Source organism: Argiope bruennichi, chromosome 1, assembly GCF_947563725.1.
Source record: "Argiope bruennichi chromosome 1, qqArgBrue1.1, whole genome shotgun sequence".
NCBI classification, from domain to species: Eukaryota; Metazoa; Arthropoda; class Arachnida; order Araneae; family Araneidae; genus Argiope; species Argiope bruennichi.
The window spans coordinates 150,322,819-150,347,891 of record NC_079151.1 but is presented as its reverse complement, the minus strand read 5'-3'; the positions used below and the strand labels follow the sequence as shown (position 1 = coordinate 150,347,891).

Here is a 25,073-nt window from a genome sequence, read left to right as displayed (position 1 = left end):
CATTCGGCGTTGCAATTGGCTATGACTTTAGCTGAAATGAAGTATTATGTATATAATATGTGCACACGGCATATGACCTTGTAAAAAATTGCCATTTAAAGTTCATTCAGAGTTTAAGATGAATCCTTCATTCCGGTCCGAGATTTTTTTCAAGTTTCTGGCAAGAAGAATTATTCTAATTCAGCTGCCATTTTAAGGAGAATATCTGCAGGGCATCATGTCTAAAAGCATTGTAACCTTTGAAAAGAGTAACAACTAATATGAGTTTACAGAGTACTTGATGATATCTCTATTAGAACAACTCGCAAAATATCTGCTTGGCCTAGGTGAGAGTAAAACCTCAAGAAAGAAACTTATGAAACTTCACTACAAGCACATTTGATTTCTATTTCACATCCAGTTTGAAAAATGTAACGCGAAATATTTTCTCCGAAGTACATAAAAAAGATGGAAATTATCAAAACCTTTGCGAAATGGAATTTGTAGATATTAAGAATGGCGATTTTATTACTAAAACTGAGTTATCTTCAAAGATTTTTTGTTTTTCCGTCTTCGGCGAATATATATATATATCTTTTAATTTTACTTTATTAGACGAGTGCTTTAGGGTAGACAATATTTTTATTTATTTATTTTGCTATTTCGTCTCCAGTGAAAATAAATTCTCGGCTGTTCGACTCGTGAGCATCCAACATACAACTGGCCATGTGAAATATATGGATTTCCTAGATTCAATCCGCACACTTTAAGTAATTGACCTTGAGCTTTATTGATGGCCATCGAGAGTGCAAGTGGAATGGGGAACTGCAGTCGTTTGAAATCAAATGCATGTCGGTGGGCATAATGGGAATGCTTGGAATGAACACGTTTTCTCTATTCGACTTTCTGTTAAGAAGAGTTGCCTCTATTCTTGCTGCATGCTGATCTTCTGATGCGCTTGATTGGTTATCACGAAACGTTGTTTTCCGATTCTTGCCTCATGTTGGTATTGAGATTTTGAAGCACGTGAATTTGTAATTCGTAAACGATCTGAATCCTTGCTCGCTTACAGTACCTCGTTTATTTGAGATTCTCCAATTCGCTTATTTCTACTTGCTGCACTGGTAGATATACTAAATAAGAAACGTCTGGAAGGCATATATTTTGACAAATCAATTAACACGATATACACTTGTAGATTCACTGAATAAACAAAAATTGCTGTTTACACTGGTAAATTCCCATTATCGGCACTTACCTTGATTGGCATTAATACTAATAATTCTATTTTGTATGTGTGAGATAAACTCTGAATAACACGTGCGATTCGACCCAGCTAAAATATTGTGCACATTGAATGACAGTATCTTGAGCAGATAACTATTCATTAACGAAAGAAATAAAAAAGACTGGGATTTGCTCTAAATGTTTTCGATTTCATTTCACTCACATTGATTGACATCGACGATAATAATTTTATTTAGTTTGATATATGAGAGATTAACGCCGAATGACGTGTGACGTTTACTGTTTGTCTTTTATCGATTGTCAGTTTAAAAATTATGTTAAATCACAGAAACGTATGAAATGATTTGTTTGCAAAGTTTGTAAAGTTGTTATGCCTATAACCTTCACGCAAGTGCAATCAATAAGTTAGCAAAGTTTTATCGCAATTAGATGAATGATTCCGCAGTGCATCAATTATGAACAAACAAACCTTCATCTATATAACACATTTTTGTATTCTTTTAGAGTTGAGATGCTTGGTGTTCTTTGTAATGAAAGATATTTTTTGTATCTTTCGTTTGATTTTGATTTATTTAATATTCTTTCAGAATTCTCAAGAATTAATGTTAGAAAATTGGATCGAAATAATTTTCTTTAAAATTGATTAAATATAGAAAATATATTTATATCATAAAATACGTTTATATATTTGGAAAAATAATTTTGTGGAAATTAAGATAATGCAAAATTTTTTGTACTATAATATTTTAGAAAGCTACTGCGAAAATCGCTAACATTTATTAAATTTTTAATTAAAATTTCAAAACAGCCAGATTTGAAATTTCTTCTTCCCAAAACTTTCTCACATAGTCCCTCATAAAGTTGTTACCTCAGAGAATGACTTGCAGGGTATTTGCGTACAATTGCTATGGAATATTAACCTCTAGTTTGAACTTAGCATTTCTACAGAATCTATTGTATCCTCGGCGAGTTATTTGGAGACTAATTCTTGGCATGCAGTTAATAGATTCAAAAATAATTTTTTAATATATCAGATAATTGTACTGTCTCTATAAAAATTGCACAAATGCAAGCAATAAGTTGACAAATTTTTTTTCGCAATCGGATAAACATAAGGCAGAACATAAAATATGAACAAACAAGAATTCCTTTTTATATATTAGATAGATTCTTTGATATTATGATGCACGAAGAAGTTGTTTATTTTCCTATAAATATGTGTCTCTCTTGATCCACTTGGAATAGCATACATTGAATCTAAATGTTCATATGTTTATCATGCTGCACGAGACTTTTATATTACCAAATTTTGTAATGAAATGATTTTGCTTATTTGTAATGATATGATAAACAAAATTGAAATGATCAAAAGGCTTATGTTCAATGAAGTCATAAGCATCATTGAATATACTTCATACAACTATCCTTACAGATAATTGTAAAGAAGAGAGATTTTCATTTTCTTCTTTCTTCTTATCCCAAGTGATGTGCAACTGTCCAGTCTTCAACGGTTTTATTTCAATTTTCGGTTTGTCGAACGAATAGTAACGAATAATAAATCTTAAGGGTAATATTTTAAAATTGCAAATTAAACTTAGAAGCATAAATTTTATAGCACTACCAATTATATCTCATTTGAGTAAAAATAATAATTCACATAAACTTTACCAAGTGTACCTTACATATATGTCAAACTGTTTGCCATTTATCAGAAAACTTTAAAGTTGTTATTAATTAGGTATTAATTAAAACTGAGGATCTTAAAAATAAAATAAGAATTAAACGCGTATACATATATGTGTCTTGGTTTGATTCGGGTTTAACAGATTATTATTAAATAAATAAAAAAGGTTGGAATTAGAAGTAAATTACACTGAAATATATATATATATATATATATATATATATATATATATATATGATTAAATGGTAGATGGAATTTGGTTTGATTGAATCTTGATAAACATTGTTGTCACATTTAGACCTTACACTACTAGGTGCTCCAATCATCAATTCACTTATATCAATTTTCCCTACTGTATAAATAATATGTATTATCAGTAAAATAACAAATGTTTTTAGATACAAAAATATACATATAAGATGAGATCTTAGTATATTGAAATCTTTTAAATAATTTTATCTGATGAAAAGCACTTTTGGGTTTAAATGTTTGAAAGCTTCAGGATCATTGTTATGACGATTTTTAAGCAAACGACATTTCAATGAAAAAAAAATATATATTAGAATTCCTTTCTACTTGCCTTGAAAGATGTTTCATTCTTTTCATACTTATTTTGATATCTAAAACTCTTAAAATGATTTAATTGTTTTCTATGCGAGTAAATCTAATCAGATGCGAGGATTGGAGCATTTAATTTAATTTCTCATAAGGTAAGTATTTTACTAATTTTGACTCTATGGCCACAGCCAAATAACATACTACATATTATTAAAATATGAGAAATTCATTTAGTTAAGAAAGTTTAAATGAAAAAGGTCTTTGCTGGACAAAAAATTTATCCATCTTATATGACAGAAAAGAAGACACAAAGGATTTAGTCAGACTCTGACTGCCCCCTTGGAAAGGGCTTTGGTCAAGAAAAGCCCATTTTTACACCGACGACTTAGGAACTTTCAAGAAATAACGTACAATTCAAACCATACATATTACAGTTTACAGTATTTTTCTCTGCTTCGGGATACATTGTAGAACCCGTACCAAAATATAAATAAAAAAAAGCATGCAAACAAAAATATAAAAGATATAATTTTATTGCGCATGTAATATGCTGTTTTAAAGCGAGTTAAGCTGCATTGTTCATTCCTCGGTGTCAACTGGATACAACATATCATCGGGGAAAACAAATTCATGATTGTGTTTCGTGAGCTACATGCCTTCAATCCTCGAATTTCGAAAGAATTTTTTGATAGAATCTTAACGAGCAAGACATAATCAGGAGTTCCCTGTCCCGGATAGTTAATTTAAGAGGGATGGGTATCATACAAATGACTCTCTTATTCTGATCATAATTCATTTCTTCAACAAGGAAGAAATGAATGGATCGGTTTAAAGTGTTTCGGAGGCCTTTCTAATGACACTTTGGAAAGCCCCTCAATGGAAATGACTGAGCGGCAAAGCTTTCTGCATAAGCAAACCGTTGATGCAGATAAATTGCATCCGTTTGCATTTCATGCAAACTCTTCAGTAAAGGCTTTCTTCCATTCTTTACTTTCCTTTTGAATAGATTGCAGTAAAATGCTTATTTTTAGGTTATGTTTGTAATGAGTTCACATTTATCATTGTGCCAAAGGAACAATTGGTGAAATTGGTTATATGGTGGGAAATTAAATATTTTGACTTTATATGAGGTGTTTTCGGATACATATTTCTTACTAGTACGTTAGGTATGTGTTATGGCAACACAGGTCTAAAGAAAAAAAAATTTATGAGATGCTTTCTTCGATGACGCCTGGCTAAATTATTCATAGAAGACAATGATTCCTAATGTTGTCGAAAGACGGTATGCTATATATGCTGAAAGCATTTTTCCTATGCGTTTTTTTGGCACTTTTCTTATATTGTTTATAAGAAAACTCACACGCACTGTAACGTTTCATCATCAAAATGCCCAAAGACTCTCTTGAATCCGAAGTCAGAATTAGAGACAAGGAGACTGGTTGTCTCATCAAAAACGAAGAATCTCAAAAACTTGATTCTCCAGCAAAAAATTGTCATGAATTGGAAGAAGCAAAGCACCGAAGAAACTTCAACCTCCAAACACGAATCACGCCTCAGTGATATGGGAAAATGTGGATAAAATCCGAATACATAAAATTTGCTGATCTCATTAAAGTCATCAGCATCAGATAAAGATACTCAAGTGAAACTGGAATGAGTCAGTAATTGCTAAGAATGAACTGCTCAGAAAAGGCATTGAACACTGATCACTCTGAAGCAAAAGTCACTCTGCGGACTACAGAAGCCAAATGTATCTAATTGAAACGAAAGAGTACTGTAAAAATTTGCAATATGAATAATTATAATATCACCAATTTCAACTCTTCTCTTTTCTCCCTTATTATGGTAAGAAGTATTTTCTCTGTTATGTAGACTATTTGAATTAACTTTCTATGCTAATTCTTTGACATAATTATATTTTATATTAAAATTCGAAATCAGAAACTGTTATTCCATCAAAAAAACAGCAAGATACTCTTTTTGGACAGTGATAACAGTGATACAAAAAAGTGTGCAAAAGATGAAAAAAAAAATCACAGAAATTCAAACTTCATTGAATCAATAGTTTCGAAAGTCGATATCTCTTTCTTTCTGTCAAAATTTAGAAACTCTAGAAGTATTTCACACCCTTTAAAGTATCAATATATTGACGCATTGAAAAGAAGCAATTGACTCTCCATGGCCGAATGGCCATAGCACTTGTTTAATAATCAAGAGATAGTAAGTTCGAATCCCGCTAGAGACAATGTGATTCACAGTTTGTGCAAATATTTATTTTCTTGATTGTATGTTTTAATTTCATGTTCCAGAAGATTCTGGACATTTCTTTGGTTTACCAGATAAGTGTTCTGGACTTTTCTTACTGTCACCAGAAAAGTATTCTGGGACTTTCCCTGCTAGTATAAAAGCAGAAGATCTGTCAGTCACTGGGTTCTCAGTTCAGAGTTGAGTTAATAAATTGGTTTAGCTCTACTCCTTGTGTGTGTCATTCAGTTTCATGCTAAAGTACCTACATGGCAATATAATTACGAAAGAGATTATTCATAGAAAAGGTGTTAATGCTCCAATAATATGGAAAAATACAAAGATATAAATTTCGGAGGCTATGCAGTTGAGAATTGCACCGCAGTTCACCATTTTTTCCTTCCCAAAGAAATAAAAAGATTTCCTGTATATCAATCCAATAATGAAAAAGGCTAGATTAACTTTCGGTCGTCAACGGAGCAGACCTTACCTCCTTCTATCATTTTCATTTCTTTGAAGATTACTCTGAAAGTGGACATAGATACATCAGAATTCTTTTTTACTCTCACCCAAAAAATTAAAGTTCTCCTTTTTTTAAAGCCGTGTATTTTGGGCACAGTAAAATTTTTAGTAATCTTAGCAATTAAATTTCTTGAACATTTTAGTCCAATCTCCGACATCAATATTGCAGTGCTCTCTAGGCAGTTACATTGCAACTACAACTTGAAATATTTAAGACATCAGAAATGAATCATAAGGAGAACAGTTGGATACCAGCCCTGGAGACGAAAGGGAAATAGAACTTATGGAGCATTAAGAAAAAGAGCCCAGTACTTACATGCTTTTCTCTAGCAATATTTTATCCAAACAAGATCTAAGAAACTGTAGAACAAAACAACGCAATCGAAATAATTTAACATTAATCTTTCTATAGAATCAGTACTATAGAAAGTACTGTACCGCACAGAACTCGAATCAAAATCTATTATTCATTGTCAGAACTCTTCAATAAATTAGAATATTCAAATGAAGGTAAAGTTAATGTATTTGCCCAAGAAATTTTTATGATTCTTTTTCTTCTAAAACAATGTAACCTGTCACCAGATATTCCATTCACTCAGACAATTCTTAAAAAGAGAAAATAATCAAGTGTTCTGAAAAAGCTCTGTTTCCTAATTTTTCAAATTTGCTGCTTATTATTTTCACTAATTGTCATTAAATATGTAGCCATACCCACAAAAGCTCAATGGGACTCCCACGTTCATTGGGTTCCTCAGTGAAGAAAAATATTTCGTTTTTTGATATATACAATTCAAATTTTAAAAATCTGAAAAATTGAATTTAGCTGACAACAACCATACTTTTCAGCACTGAAACGCTTTCTAATTAGAAATAAAATTTAGCCCAAACGTTGGTTAACATATAAAATAACAAATCAGGTTACGTTTTTAACATAAACAGAGGTGGTTGTAATCAAAAAGTAAAACATTTATAATAAACATTTCAAATTAATTTTATTACATACATTTTTTGTATGGCAACAAATGTTTTCGGACAATATATATTTAGGAATTATCCGAATTACACAGGAATAAAAGATTACGTAAAATATCACATATAAAAAATATGTGCCGAACATATTTCATGCGTTCATAGATATGAAGTTACTTTAAATATTAAAAAAATACTAACCATAACTACATATGAAGATAGATAAAGGCAGTAGAAATAATTTAGTGAACGCCTCGATTATCATCTATATCCCAAGGGCCTATACGATTTTAGTTGCAGGCCTGGGGGCATTCAACTACAAAGTTCCTCAATTCATTTGAAAAAAATAAAAGTGCTGTAAGGACAATTCAAGCTCGATTTGCATCTGTAATTTATCTTCTTCCTATCAATGGCGTAAATCTTCAAAAATTTCTTTAAAGAAATAAATCACTGCTCCGTAATCAACAAAATATTTCATCGAAATTAATTCATTCTTCATCCAGTCACACAATTCAGTTTTAGCTGGGAATGATACCAAGGAACATTTCAACTTTTTGTTGATCCCTGTCCCCTAGCATGAAAAGATAAAAAGATACGACGTTCCCTGAATTCAAGGAATGCGATTTAAAAGTATAGGCGATTTGAAAAAAAGGTAGGTATGGACTGTTGTCCTATTTATAGGACAGCTGGAAAACACATATCAAATGCTTGTAATATTAATTTTTTTCTTGGATATTTTTAATGTTTTGAGCAACACGATCTTCTAATATATATATATATATGTTTGCTTAAGAAAAATAATAATTTAATTAATATTTAAGGGATCAAACATCATTTAGGAGTGAATTTAAAGCAATTTCTTTTAATTAATTATTTATTAAATTCCATTTCTTCCCAGTAATTTATTAAATTTAGTCTCTTTATAATAATTTAAGAAAAATTTTATGTAGATTTTAATTGTTTCTTTTATTTTATTCACATTTAATTCAACTGTCCTATAAATAGAAAGGGGTCCAATATTGGTAAAATAAAAAAATAAGATATGAAAATTTGAATATAACTGTTTCATAAAACCATACAATTTTCGATTACCTCACTGGCCCATTTAAAGAAGAAACAATAATTAGCGCCAAGAGTTTCTACAAATCATATTAGCCTAAAATAATAAATTGATTCATTCTTCTAAAATAGTGACATTCAAGACTTCATTTATCGGTCTATTTGGTCATGGAAGATAGAAACGTATATTTATTTATTTATTTTTTGAATGCTAAGGATATTTTACTGAATATGATATCTTAGGAACAAAAGAAAATTTAGACTTCATGATATTTTGAGAAGTATATTTACTTACTGAAACAAAATAAAATATTGTTCTTTAAGTCGTTAAAATCCTTCTGAAAATAAAATAAAAACTGAAATTTATGATTTATCAGACATTTTTTATTGAACAATCTTCGTGATTTTGCATAAATTATATAAAAAAAATATTCACAGAATAAAAATTCAAAGCTGAACAATTATCTTTCTTGTACTCACATTCTTTTAAAAACCTGTTTTATTACAGAAAAAAGAGTTTTTATGTTAATTGGATTTAATTACTTCAAATTCAAAGAAAAATTTTAATTTTAGGAGAACGGACATAAAATTCTCACTCGTAAAAATAATCATAGGCGTTTTTATTAATGAAGATTTAAACGATTAAGCTATCCAAGTGGACTGATGCATTAAAACCCATCACACTCACATACATAATTAGAAACGTTTAAATATATTATTACAAATATATTTAAATGCACATTTTATGTGTTAAAGGCAAATAACCAATTTTATATAAAAAAAAAATATTCAAAATTTATCTAGTTGCTGCCTAAACGATTGAACAGAAATCTGAAGCTACATTAAAAATAATTCACATATCTAGACAGATTTAATACTATTATTTTAAAATCGGACAAGTCTTTCATTATTAAGTAAATCAAAATTAAAATGAGCTATACTATTCTTATTCCTATAAGTGCGATAGAATGAACCATTTTCAAATCAAGCATGTTGCGCGTAACTTCATCCCCCATATGTTTATGTTCAGATGAAAGTTTTGTAGCGATTGTAAAACTTTCAAATCTGTCAAAATTGATAAAGACGAAATATGGCAAAATATTTCATATACAGCTGAACAGACATCTCTCCATTTTTCATTTCATACGTTATTCCGATATCGGCAAACAGCCAGTGTTTATTTTTCAGTGTCAATTGAAAACTGTGCTTATAACAATGCTCCAAGTACAATGCTATGCCAGTTCTTTCTGTGAGAGTTCCTCCTCATCCTATCATTCGTCAAAATGTAACCGAATTTGTAAGGGAAAATCTGTTCGTCTACGATTGCAATTAAGCGTTTGCCAAATGTGCATAAGAGTTAATCTGACAGGGACATATATCAAACAGGTTCTGTTAATCGGATTGGAATTGAATCCATTAGAAATGAAAGGTTTAAGCAGAATGGTATACACTTTAAAATGACTGATACTTTAAAATGATAGGATGGAAATTGTGCCATAAAAATCTAGAAGAATTCGTTTTTATTTCACACATTTTTATAGCAAAGTTTTCATCATGGTTGGTTGCTTTTTCTAAAATTCATCAGAGTGGATTTAATTGCTTTATTTCCAATTCCTAAATACATACACTGTAGCAGCACCATAAAAATTAGACATTAAATCAATAGATTTAAAGTATCCGTATTCAAAATAATGTTGAAAATATTTTATTACAGAAACGACACATCTCGGAGTTATGCATTTCAAAATGTGAGGAAAGAATAATTCAAAAGTCTATCAAAAATAAGCAGTCATAAAAAAATGAGAACAAATACATTATTAAATATTCTTTTTTTTATATAACATTAGTTACGATGCAATTTATAATAATTATAGAAATAATTTAGAAAAACGGACATTACTGAGATTTTTCATTCAAAATACCATTAACTGCTTTGCAACAAAATCATCATCATCTTTGCAACATTTATAAAATTGCTATGCAGCATTCAAAATATTGAACCCTGTAAGTGTTGGAATAAACATTGTAAGAATTGATACAACATAATGCATTTATCCATAGCTCTCCCATTTAAGATATCAGTTTTTTTTTTATTTATAATATTATTTTAAGTAGGAGTATCCTGTATTTACAGAAAAAAATGGTAAAAAATGACAAACTATTGAGCGATTGGAAATAAATTCTCCACAAAACTAACCAACGCAAGCTATTATTTTATAAATTTATTTCGGTTAATTTCAGCTTCCTAAATTCCACTTTAAATTTTAAAAATTAGTTTATTGCTTAATAGCTATGAATATCTTTCACTAATTTAAAATAGTATTATTTTGCTACAAGGGAATTTTCGATGCCAAAAGTCATTCAAATTTATTAATTAAGAGATAACTGAACAATATCATAAATGAAGGAAATAAAATCATGAGATAGTGTTCTTGTGTCTTTCATTGTGATGTCACTGATGACAGCTGATTGCAAAAGGATCAGTTGGATTGGAAATCTGGAATAGGGCGGGCCGTCAGTTTAATATAATAATCAAGTCAAACTCCTAAGCTGTAATCTAACATATAAAAATGAATATTTGATCTAATTTTATACGCTGCCGTACTGTTCATTCGATTACGATAACATTTCGCCAACTCATTGCTTGCGCTTGCCCGAATGTTAGAGGCATAGTACAATAATTATATCTTGTATATAGAAATGAATTTTCGTTTGTTCGTAACCTTATGCGCTGCCGTACCTTCACCCGATTATGATGAAACGTGGCCAACTTATTGCTTGCATTTGCGCGAAGGTAATAGGCATAGTACAATTACTATATCTAATATTAAGCATAGAAAATCCATGTTTCTCACATGGCCAGCTGTATGTTGGATGCTCCCGAATCGGATAGCCATTTTATTATTTATTTTTTTTCTGAAGAAGGGAAAAAAAAATATTGTCTGCCCTAAAGCACTTGAAAAATAAAGTAAGAAAAAAAAATCGAATAATTACTAAGAATAGAATAGAAATTATATTTCTCCTTTATATATCATTTAATTTCAATGAATATATTCATTGTCGGCAAAAAAAAAAATATTATTCTTTCTATCATTTCTAATCAAACAAGATAGCCATGTCAAATTTTAAGCAATATTTCCAAAATTATTTCTTTAGCGTCAGTAACGAGCCGGATGCCAGCTAGTGTCTGATAAAGAATAAGGTACAAACGAAGCTTCTTGGGCAGCGGCACGCGAAGATGAAATTTGAAATAACCATGTCCTGAACCATCCATTCCTGCATAGTTTATTTGTATCCAAACGCCAAATAAATAAATAAGCTGTTTGTCACTAAGCGGAGTGTTGGGAGTTATTTAATAAACAGCACAATAGGGGTTAAAATATTCAACATCGCGGTAGTTTTCATTCACAATGAGCTTTGGCATATAGATTAAGTTCATGCGATTTAAAAGTAATAGCTGAAGAACTCGGAGAAATTTAGCCAAAAGATACTGAAATTTTGTTAATTAAAAATAATCAGAAATTCAGGATGTTTAAAGCAGATCAAGATTTTATTAGTGGCTCGGTCAAAGCGATGCGGAGGATTGGACGACACTAAATTATACACTCTGGAAAAATGGTGGACTAAAATGATTTTTTTTAAAGCAAACAACTGGAGAATTTATTTAAAAATAAAAAAATACTAATAATTTTTAATTTTTGAAAAACAGAGAATTTACATTTGTTTTTGACTCCCATGAAGAAAGAATTCGATATGAGAGAACTTCCGATAGATTTAGAACCCGAGGTAGTGGATAACACGATAAAGTTTATTTGAATGTATACAACCGAGGTGGATTTGCTGGCATTTTTACATGAATTGCAACTTAACCAAAAGAAATATTGAACATTTTTTAAAAGGCTCGATCTTTTATAACATTTTGCTGAAACGCTGAGGCATTTTTTTTAGTAAAATTCTGATGTGATTATTTCATGATTTGGAATGATTCTATTATTTTATCCTACAATTTTTTCTTTAATTTATGATTTTTTATACTCATTATAGTCATAATCATCATCATGTGTTCATAATTTTAAAAAATGCCTATTTATTGTTGTAGTTATTTTCTTACCCATTTTTGTTCATTAAATTCTTTATGCATGTGTATTCACCCATTTTAAAGTTATGGCATGTAACAGTTTCTTTGAACATTAAAGGAAAGACAGAATTTTAACTTCCATTTTTATTTCAGAAGTGCGCATCTTTTAATCTATAGCAAATTCATAAACTTAGTGTCATTTATTTCTCTAAATGATTTCTCGTTAAATTTAAGCGAATTTTTATATAATGAATACGCAAGGTTGCCAAGTGCCATTCTCTGTGAAAAAAGGGAAACTAGCGGCAATGTTCTGCGCCATTTATCAGTAAGGAAGCAAATATCCAAAGAGAAGAGAATGGTGCTTCGGATCGTGTCAATAATAACTATGATGTGAAAGAAATTCGCTTGTCAGCGTAGCAGGGATGGGGGGTGGTAAATGGAATCCTAAGGATCTCTTGTCTCATATGAATGGCTCAAAGGCTCGGAGTAAAAAGTAGAGAGGGCTATAGATGCTGACAGAAAGATCACGTGATAGGGTAGAGAGTGAACGAAAATCAATGAAAAACAATTTTATTAAGTTTATAGTGTTACGATTGCATCGACTTTAAAAATATTTTTTTGTTTCGAGCAACACGAGATATACAGGGTGTCTGCTCTGATCGTGATTCTAAATTTTAAGCTATTAGAGTCATTTATGCTTTAAGCCAGGCTTTAAATGGCGTAAAGATTTATGTTGTTTTAATCAATAATGTAATGTCTCGCAAATATAAAGGAAGTAATTTTTAACCAGTCTGCGGGTCCTATAATCCTAAGTACAAAAAAAAATCACTTTTAATAGATTAAAATTTTTATTTTATTTTTGTGTTAAATTGACAGAATAATAAGAATTTATGGAAAATAGAAGCCGTCTACAAATCTATTTCAAGAAATGAGAATCATCTTTCAAAGAAGTAAAATGTTCACGAAAATTAAAAATGTTAATATATTTTCATCATTTTGAATATTCCACAGTAATGCGTAAAATAATAAAGTACTGAATTTGTCTGCAAAAAAGAAAAAAAAATGCAGTGTAAACAAAATGCTGAAAATTTGTTTGATATCGAATATCATATCAAAACGACTATACTAAGCATTTTCATGTTGACATAAGAGTCTAATTATTTGATCAATAATATTTTCTTCAGTTATGGTACAGAATAGTTCTTACAAAACAAATTCTACTTGCTCGTAATGCATCATTTTTCTTGCCTTAGGTATATATGTCTATACATTTAATACATTTTCATTTTTCAGAAATTAATTTCACATTCCTCAACTTTGGAAATAAATAATTAAATGTTCTTAAATCTGGAGATTGATGGAACCAAGCACAGACTCTCCCATGTAATGAAGTGCAGAAGTACAGAAGTTTCTTCGATTACATTATTAAGAAAATAAGTGGCTAAAATGATTTGTGAAATGAAGCCTAATCATACTCAAAATATATTCTTCAACAATAACATTGCGAAACGAATTTTTCCTACAGATCAAATAACTGTTTTAATATAAAATAATATTGAAAAAGTATTAATACGCAATAGGAAAAGAAACGTTAGGAGAATTCATTCCACTCTTTTCCACAGTAGGGAAAAAATGGTCTTGCTTAAATAGTTCCCACATTTGGCAATAAACATTCAATGCCTTTGGTTGGGTTGTAAAATCCAAAGATCGTCTCGAGACCAAAAGTGCTTTTGTTTGCATTTCAACTACAATCGATGAAGAATTTCTTCGTAAAAATACTTTCCAATGGGTTTGTTTTGTCTGAAAACTTCTTAAATCAGATTTTTGTCATTTTGAATGAAAAGATTTTAATATATATTTGTATTTATTTCTGACATAAAATAAACGCAGTAAGATTTCTTAAAATCTGAGATGGTTTTACTTATTATAAAGAGTGATCTCCCCGGGGGGAGGCACCTCGAAATGAGGATGAGATACTTCGACATGGTGGTTGGACTCGCCACCCTGGAGGGTATACGAAAAGGTGAGGCTATGGCTCCTTCCATCGATGACGGGACGCACTTCCTTAGGGAAGGGTTGTAGCTTCGTCGGTGATGGCCCTTACGATTCAACTACCCGCCAGTATTGCTATTGCGGGGTCCATTCATTCATGATTTATTTATCCGTGTGCCTCCGGGCCAGTCGGAGAGTCAATGATATGATTTGTTACAAAGGATGTCCCAAAATTAACTCGAGATTTGAATCTGCCACTATTCATGCAGTAAAAGGCTACCATCCTTATTAAAAAACCATTTTACAGATGATAGTTTAGGGTTAGTACAAACGGAGCAGTACACAATAGAACAACGAGTTAACGCAAAATATGAATTAAATAAAAGACACATGTTTTTCCTCTTAAACTGATATGTTTTTATTGAATCATAAAGTACACAGGATAGGATTTTATATGGAAATAACACATAGGGTAAATGCTATCAAAGGATTTTCGGGTAAGTATGCACACTTTTCTCGAAATTTTCCATAACTATTTACATAAATGCTGCTAAATTTCTTTGATGCAACTTTCAATTTTCTCCTTCCCTGCACGCATGGTTGTAAGCTTATTGACATAGAACTTTGACTTCAAATAACCCCTTAAAATGAAATCCAATGAAATTAAATAACACGATCTAGGTAGCCAGTTATCATTCATTCGAACATTGACCCCCCAGACTTTCATTATTTTTCTTAATATTGTTCCATAATCATAACACGTTGCTCTATCACGTAACACTCCCTTTTCACTAATCGGAATCCATTAGCTATCAAATGTTTTGTCAACACTTAAACGCCCTAATTAAAATCTTGCCTTAATTTTGGGACACCCTTTATTATTTATATTTTGGAATCATTTTAACAGCATTGAATATTTAAGTATTGACATTCATTGATTTCAAATTGTTTTAAAAAAACCCAAATTAATAAGATATTATTACTAAGATATATAATAGGTTACTGTCGGATTTTTGAATATAGCATTTTGTGCGGTCGTCATACTAAAAGCCAAATAGAGTTCACAATTTAGATAATGAACATTTGAATTCAAATTTTTTATAGTTTCTTTGTTTTATACCAAAATTGTTCAAAGAATTTTGTTCTAAGTAATCTTACTAGTGATGACTGAAATATATTTTTACTCATTATATTCAGTAATAAGAACACAGCCAGAAAAGGAAATCTGAATATCCAAAAGAAGTTGTGCTAGATGAATGAAATTTTGATGGAGTAGCTTAGTATATCCACTATATGAATATACAAATCAAGTTGTTTTAAATACGGGATGTTAAAGTGAATAGTATTAATCTTCCAGATTGATCATTGAGATCTGGATTTGACTCAAAAATACCTTTAAAGATACTAAGAAAACCGTATCACCTACTATGCTTGAAATAAGCTATGTAATAGACCTATGATAAGGTGGGTTTTCATTCGTCTTATTGCAGAAAGTCTTAAAGATGATACATGCACCACGTTTGGTTGGCAAGAATGTCACGGAGAAGCATTATCTCAATAAAACTGAGGTTCGGATGCCCATGAATCCCATTGAGAAGAAAGACCACTGTAAAGGAATAGTTATCTGAAGCAAAATCAACGCATTATATCGTAATACATTTACTGTAAGAAAAAAAATCGAATTTATGTTGTCATAAAGGAGAGCAATAAACAAAAGCATTTCGATTACTTGAGACCAGATTCATTATTAATGGTTGTATACCTTTATTTTCTCCATTTCGAGGGCCGGTTTTATCCCAATGTCAGAGTTCGCTCTGTGTCTTGATATTTTTGAGCCAACGATAGTTTTACCTGAATAGGTACTCAGGTATCCCCTTGGAGCCTTATGCTCACAGGATGAAATTTGCTGTCCTTTAATGTTCTTAACTTTGTGTGCTGGGTTAATCCAACGGATTTTTTGTCGCTGTGCAAAAAGCTAGCATACGCCAGGCAGGAAATATCAATTCAATTTCGTACTCCTTTGCTTTTTCTGGCTACTCAGATGATATTTCTGCTCTTTCTACGGAAGTTCTTGATATTCTGAATAACACTGGAGAAGTCGACAATTTCGAATAATGTAATATTAACCTTAATGCTCTCAAAAGTATCCTCGAATTTCCTAAGAGCTTGGACAATCAAAAATTGGCTAATCAAACAATGACTAAAAGTATCACTATCCAAGGTATTAAAGCCGATTTGCTTATGACTGAAATGGGTAAGACTCAATGAAGCGCTCAACACTAAACGCAATTTTGGCCAAGGTCTGAAGATTCTATCTGATTCTTTACATCTGAAGATTCTATCAGCGAATTCTCAAGTAACTCAAAAGTGCAAAACGCCAAGATGCAAAAAAAAAAAAAAAAAAAAAAAAAAGCAAAACATTTTTCTTAGCAAAACACTAGAAACCGAAACAAGATACTTTTGCTGTCGGAACTGAAAACCCTATTCAACCATCACTGCTGATTATCAACCCAACATGGATCTTAAATCCGAAGAATCCGAATACGAAAAATAATTTAAAAACCTAATCTATAAAACTGCGCTTTCGCCCAATGAAAATGATAAATGTACCGACATGGATAAGAGCTCAATTTAAACTATCAACAAACCAATTAAAAAGTATATCCACCCAATTATCCTTAATCATCCAATCAACACGGCTGAATTCCTCAAGGATCTTAGAAATGTTACTAATCAAAATACTGAAGGGCGCATATTTTCCTATAATAAACTTGAAGTTTTTCCAACCAGTTGAAACCTACCGTGCTATCCAAAAGCATATCACAGAACAGAGACTTAAATCCCAAACCTTTGAAATGAAGGAGGATAAACAACTCAAAATAGTGATCGAATACCTCCTAGCTGACTTCCTTTCTGAAGATATTATCAATTTTTTTTTAATTCCATGCCTTGTCATCAACGCTCTTTTCTGTTTCTGTTGACTTTACTGAAACTGAAGTTAGCAAGGATATTTTTCAACTAAAATCGATACATTTCATGAGAGTCACTGTTGAACCTTTCAGAAGAGAAATGTCTTCGATACAAGCGCCAATACTTGTAACACTTGGCACTTGTCTTATTTGGCACAAATGCCATATTACACATGAAAAGATTTTTCTCATCACAGCAATTTCTATCAAAGAGATCTCAGATGTCTTAAATTTGCGAGTAAAAATCTCTAGTTAATTTCTTTTAGCCAATTGAATTACCCTCAAGTACTGCCTTTACAATGGACCAAATGCCGCTAACTTCTCTGGTTGCCCCTAAACCTGTCTAAATATCAATAGAGACAAACCTGGAAAGGAGTTTCCACAGACTAGAAACGGCTTTCAACCTCTTCAAGCTTCAAATAACCCTAGAGCACTGACAGAATCAAGAATCCTCCGATTCAGCTGGCCAATAAGGTACTACTACCTTATTTATTCATGTTCATTTATTGTCCTTTATAGAGGCAACAGTTTTCCGCAAGTGAGTTAATTTCTGATATTTTTTTTAAATTTTATTTTTCGTTACGAAGAAATTTATCTCATTTAGTATTTCAGGAAAACTTTCAAACATGGGATTCATCTCCCATTTAAAAAAATATTATTCCAATCTACAATATATAATTTCCATTCATTTTTATCTGTAAAAAAAGAATTCAGATTATTCCAATGTTATTTTATTAAGAGTAATAAAACGAGAAATTCTGTTGTCAAAATGTAGACCCTAATTTACACAATTCACACAAAGCTTTGAAAGCTTTCTAGTAGCTACTGAGAAGCTACCAAGAAGATGAAGAATGAAACATTAAATTTAAGCGCAACCGATGTCATAACATTTTTTTTTTAATTAATGTGCTATCCAAATGCAGGCAGACAACCAGTATTCATTCCTCAGCCGAACTCTACTCACAGCGTATTCCGGAAACAACAACTGATCTAGTTGAGCTGTCTCCTGTGCCTCTCTGCTCTTTACCAAACTAACAAAATTCTTTCGCAAAATCTTCTGAAATTGCTTGTATCCGTGAGTTCGGGAGTGGCCATCTTGGGGTTGTGTGTGGATGCTATGCACCAGGGCCCTGAGATTGAGACCGGGGCCCCAACATGATCAAGAACTAAAGCAATGTTCTGAATGGTAATAGCGGGATGGAAAAAAGAGAGGAAGAAAATTAACTGGAACAATCGATGGGGTTTTGAAATATATGAATTTTACAGATATATTACAGTCCAGTGTAAGCGTGCAACATATTATAAATATAAAATGCGGTCATTTACCTCACTCACTAGATTAAATTGCATATATTACTTTGAAAATTCATACTATATTGTTTAATTTTGTTAGATATAATCATGTTTATGCCAAGGAAGTATCTCTCTAGGTGCCAAGACTCTAGAATAATTGCTCTAAACCCTCATGCAATTAATGTGCCTTGTCTATGATGCCCTCTAAATTTATTAATTTGTGACACCGCTTCCAACAGCATGTATTATAATTTTGTTTAGATATTGCTAAGTTTCTTCATCTACAATAAATAGGAAATTCTACAAAAGCATCTAAACATTACTCTTAAATCACTTTGACACACTCATTGGGAAACCAAAAAAGATACTGCTAAAGCAGTGTATATACAGTTTAAACAATCTTGCTACCCTAGAAGAATACATTAATGCAAATAACAATAATAGAGCGGTATCTGAAGCTGCAAGTCTGTTGGATTCAATACAAGAAATGACACATATTTTATGTTTAGAAGTATAGTTACTGTTCAAAATAAACTATTTCAAGTAAAAACAGTTGTTCTCGACTGGGCGTTTAATTTGGTCAATAAAATTAAAACTGAAATTCAAAATTTAAGAACAAAATTTAACTCATTTTTAGACTAAGCAAAATGATAGTATATAATTTAAATCTTTCAGAATATTTTCCTGAAAAAATGAATTCGAAAAAAGAGAAAAATTATATTTCGAAATAGCAGAAGATGAAATTATAGAAAACCCGGTTGAGGAATTTAGATGTTATTTTTAACTCTGTAATTGATACTGTTATTGTACAGATAGAAGACAGATTAAAATGTATTTCAAATTAATCATTGATATAAAAACTTTAGAAAAATATAAACTACAAAAATGTACCAAAAATTGTGTAACGTTTTATAATAACGATTTAGATGAAAACCTAATTGAAATAATTGTTTTTCGATGGTATTTGATTTTGAATGAAAGGGATGTAAATAACGCTCAACACATATTGCAATATATATTAGTTAATAATTATAATGATTTATTTTTAAATGTGTTAACTGTGTTAAAACTTTCTTTTTATTGCCAGTCACTATAATAAATGCTGAGCGCCCTTTCAGCAAATTAAAATTAATAAATAATTGTCTTCGATCAAGTATGCTATACTAAGCATCGAAAAAGAAATTATTGGACAAAAATTAAATATTTCTGAAGTAATTAATAGCAAAAACAAAATCACACATTAAATAAATATGCAATAATTATATGTGTTCATTATCTATATATCTATGGGTTGGTATAATGTATTATCTTTACAGTTAGGTGTTTCTTAGGAGATTTTGTGAAACAAGGGAAGTCGTCACAGGTGATTTAAACTGAAATATTTCCAAAATTCCGTAGTTACTTATTCAGGTAACGGCTAGAACAGAATTTTGAAATTAAATTTATAGATTACCAATAAGCAGAGAAGCGAATGAATATCAATTACTAAAGTGCGAAACAATGTTTTATGACCAGGAAGTTAATTTTTAATCTGCATTAGACTATTTTGTTTATTAATTTGGTCTATTTTTTTCTTTAAGTTAGTTATAAAATCTTTTGAACTTCTTTTATACTCAGTATTAAGGTTTAATTAGACTGAGGTAAAATTCTAAATCTTCACAAGAACTATTTGGAGTCTCGAGAATGACACTTGAATCTGCTCTTATTTTCACTAAGCGGGATACATTATAATGTTGATCGACTTGATGTTTATTAGACGCATTACATACGAAAATTGCTTTCAACTTCGATCTTGTGCATCCCCTCTCTGTTCATATATCAGAGTGTTTTTCCACGTGTGCATCACACCCCCTTGCAATTCAAATGCTCTTGAAAATACAAATTCAATTCCAAATTGGAATCCTGCTGATGATTTTTAACGACTTCAAATAACCTCTGAACTATTTTAAGCAACAATGAAATATTTTTATTTTATATAAAACAATTAACTTAATAAAGCATGATAGATTTGCCCTGGCAGGGCAAAAAACCTCATGTTTCAATAATATTAATACCTTTTAAGTTTTTTTCCCCATTTTTAAGAGTATTTTCTATTTGGTCCTACAAAATATAATTTAGTAGTAACAATTATACAAATTCTTTAATCTTCATATTTCAAAATCTTATCAGTGTTTGCTATTTTATCTTAATGATTAAATACTAATTAACGCTTTTTATTGCTTTAATTAATATTTGTTTTTGAAGCAATGCTATAGATTTAGGACAAATTAAGCTATTAATCGATGTCATATAACAGATTCAACCTCTTTCGATATCTGTACTCCTTCATTACGATAATAGTAATGGATGGATGAAGTTTAACTGGAGACAAAGTACGAACAGTTCGAACTACAAAGTCCTACTGAGTCGTTTGCTTACTGGTGCTTTGGAGGAAATAAATGCGTTATTCAGTCAATCCATTCCTGTTTCAGAGTTTCCATGAAACTGCCGAACAACAATTCGGAATGTGTGAGAAAAGCATTTACCGTTGCATCATATAAGAAAATGTGATTTTCTAAAGAGCGCGAAACAAGAAAGTATATAAGGAAGCCTAAACAAGGAGTCTCTAAACACAGAAAAACACATAAACCTTTAACCCAGAAAACCGGAAGGATTTCATTCATATTTTTAACAAAAATGAAGGCTTTCAAATGCTATACATATATCTTAAGGGTTGTTTTATGTTAAGATTACTTTAAATCTCCAGATCTCGCACAGAACTTGCTTGTTAGTTAATAAGCCTTCTAGGTTGCAAGATATTTACAATGGTCTGTTATTGAAGAAAATTGGAGAGAAATCTGAGATTTTTTCAGAGCACCTATGCCCCGTAAAATAATAGAAAATAAACAGAAGTACTAACTCTTAAATGTCAAATTTGGACTAACAGATTGAATTAAATTTTAATAGCTCCAGACTAAAGATTTTAAAATTGAAATTTTAAATGTGCATCACGAACTTCCAAATGAATCATTTAAATGGTGTAGAATGTATTATAAAAAACTGAAGCATTAATATAAAAATACGTTACATCCCAAATTTTCTTTCTACCACATTTGCATACAATCCAAAAGAAAGTTTTGAAAATTTATGGTGAAAAAGATTTAAAATTGTGCGAGAAAGTTCCTACAGAAACGAATTAAATGGTTTTTGGAAAAAGTATTCTTTATGATATGAAAAATTAGTACATAAAAAAATGTATTATATGTGTAAATGTATATATGTAAAAAAATGTAAAGAATTACGTGGGGATGTGGGGTAGAAGGGAACGATAGAATACATGAGTTGGGGACCTAACAATCAATAAGACGTGGATCTGTAGGGGTTATTTTACAATTAAAAGCTGAAATAAAACTAAGAAAAACCAATATATGAACTTTTGATGAATAAAAGAGCCTAATTTTATAAAATCTATAATTGCTACAGTAATGTTTGATAAAATTGATTTATAGAGTTATTATGCATTTTTTTTGTAAATATTTATTTAGAATTTTGATGAACTTTGATGTTCGAAAACTCATCAGAACAGAGTAGGAACGAAAAGTAAAATCATGGGGAAAATAAAGTAAATGCAATTTTACTCTGAAATCGAACTGAGAAGCACCATATATATATATATATATATATATATATATATATATATATATATATATATATCTTTTCTATTGTATCCTATTTTCAAAAGCAATTCAAATGCAATTCTTCACTAAAATTTCAGAATACTTGACTATTTTACTGTTTATTTTACTATACAGAACTTCAATTTTATCTTATATTTTTTTTATGCTTTTGTATATCATTAATTTGTTTCAATATTTGCTTCAATACCATTTGCAATTCTTCAATATCATCTTCAGTATCTGACAGACGATATTTTTGAGACAAACAAACAATTATTGCATTATAAAATATCATATCGACACAGACTACGAACACGAAAAGAAAAATCTGAATCTTCGTCTAAGCATGATCCATGCATCTAAGTATCCTCGTATCTAAGTATGAGGGCTTCCGCTCTTATATATATAGTGAAAAACATTTGCATAAACAACTGCAAGCATCATTTCACTTCATTTGATTCAAATAATTCGAACGAGGTTCGAATCATCAACACGCATTCGGATGGAAAGAAACGAGCATCCTATTTTTGCTAAAATCTCCCCCCCCCCCTTCTTTTCATCCTCATGCGAGTCCACACAGTTACAGAGAAATAACCTATCCTTTGGGAAAAACAAGTACTTTGCCTCCTAAGGCATTCATTAATCAACATATTTAATACCAAAAGAATGAATGTCTTTGAATAACAGCTTAAAGATCAAACATTTTCTATCAACTTAAAGAACTGTGAAATAACAAATGTATAGCATGTTTTGAGTTACAGAAATAAACCTTACACCAATACATTACAAATTACCTTTCTTCTGTCTTAAAAAATATAATATTTATATAACACACAATGGAAATCCATTTACATTAATTTGCAGTTACATAAAAAATGAATATATAGTTAGGCGCTTCCTGAAAACATCGGCTGGATTGAATTTACTTTGTACATACTTTAAATCAAATATCTTTTGATATATCAGTTCTCTCACGAACAATAATTTCACGTCTATATGCTTTGTTCTGTGATTTTCGATAGGAGACTTTACAAATTCAATACTAGATTGATTATCAACCATTAATACATTATCTGCTATATCCTGTGTGATAAGCTTTGATTCTTTACATTCACTAAGAATTCTACTGATCCAGACTAATTCCTTAGCTGCCTCTGTTAAAGCCACAAATTCTGCCTCCATTGTAGAGAGTGCAATCGCTTTTTGCTTAAAACTCCTCCATTCGATCGGGACTTTACCTAAAAAAATTATCTGCCCTCCCATGGAAGCGCGATCATCTTTATTGTTCGCGTAGTCAGCGTCTGAATAGGCTATCAATTTCAATTCTTTAAGGTTTGAAATATTCAATTTAAGTGATTATGTATACTTTACATACCCTAACAATTTTAACAATCCCTGCCAATGAGCCATGCCTGGTTCTTGCTGGTATTGTGAAAATATGTTTGTAGCATAGGCTATGTCCAGTCTAGTTCTGCTTGCGAGGGATAATGCGAGGGATAAATGCGAGACATCCTATTAAATTTTTATATGGAATTTTTTCCATCTCTGCCATTTCAGCTTGCGATTGCGGGCATTGTTTCTTACTATATACAGTTCCTTTCGCTATGGGAAGTGAAGTTATTGGGTAATGGAATTATTTATAAGTGCAAATTTTAATTGTTTGTGCTTGATATTTAACTCATTTTAATTTTATAGATATTTTGTTTAATAGTTGGTCTCAGTTCATTTGTTTAGCTCCTTTTGCTTAGCTAATTTCAAATTAACATTGAGATGTATTGTTTTCTCATTTCATCGACATATTTAAAATTTTCAAATATAAATCTGTACATTTTGTTAGGTTATAAGAGAATTTTAGACAATTTAGTTTGCACGTATGTTGCATGTTTTGTGAATCTTCCTCTTCAACTTTCATACAATGAGCCCTATTTGGTGTTAAATAAATAAAAGTATTCCTTTTCTTTCTGACGCTTTTTAACTCTGTTATTCTAGTATGCAATCACTGCGGAAGATATTTTTCATTTACACTTATTTCTTGCATTTTTAAGAATTTTAATTTTAAATCATTTTTTTAACTTGGAACTGAGAGAATACATTATCTCCTACTATCAAGGAGTTTCTATAGGGAATCTGGAACATGTTATTCGGAAATAAAATCACCTGTTGCCTTAGACCTATTCTTTTTCTCTCATAAGGTGTGAAGCTCTTCATAACTCTTCGCTCTCGTGCAAGAGAATAAAAATATTTACATGATTTGTAGAAATCAAAGATATTAGTAAACTAAGGGAAGTTAATCTTTATGCCTAAAAGTGTGGAGAATAGAACAACTCATAGACAAAGATTATAAATATATTTCCTCCGATTAGAAATATTAATTATCTAATAAGAAATTTAAAACTTCTAACTAATGGAAACTCCTTCAACGTACTAACTGATATCCTTCAAATGAAGATAATAAAGATAATTTATGTTCATCATAATTCAAAATTCATCTTCTTCTCTAAAGAGTATTTTTTTATACACCATTAAGAATCATCACACTTAAATACAACTTACTTTAATTAAGAAGAATTTTCTATTACTAAGTGGAAAAATGTAAGCATAATTTTTTAACCAGAAGTTTTCTGACTTGGTAGCTATGACTAACCTGATGATTGTTTGTCAAGATAAATGAGAAGGTCGAGCATTGTTCCTGGATGGACGATAGCGCTAGTATCTAATTGCAGACCCTTCTCTCTGATAGCCAAGTTGACATAAGGAACAATGTCTGGAGCAACACTAAGAGAGTGAGCTCTGAAAAGGAAAAAAAAATGTATGAATTTTAT

General features: G+C 30.7%; 1 protein-coding gene across 1 annotated transcript in view; it reads right to left on the bottom strand.

The window, feature by feature from the left end:
• Positions 1–25,073, bottom strand: part of LOC129970282 (uncharacterized) — a 462,116-nt gene that overhangs the window by 80,516 nt on the left and 356,527 nt on the right. The window contains exon 5 of the mRNA XM_056084446.1: positions 24,896–25,041. Within this exon, the coding sequence (XP_055940421.1) occupies positions 24,896–25,041 (146 nt within the window). The remainder of the gene's footprint in view (positions 1–24,895; positions 25,042–25,073) is intronic.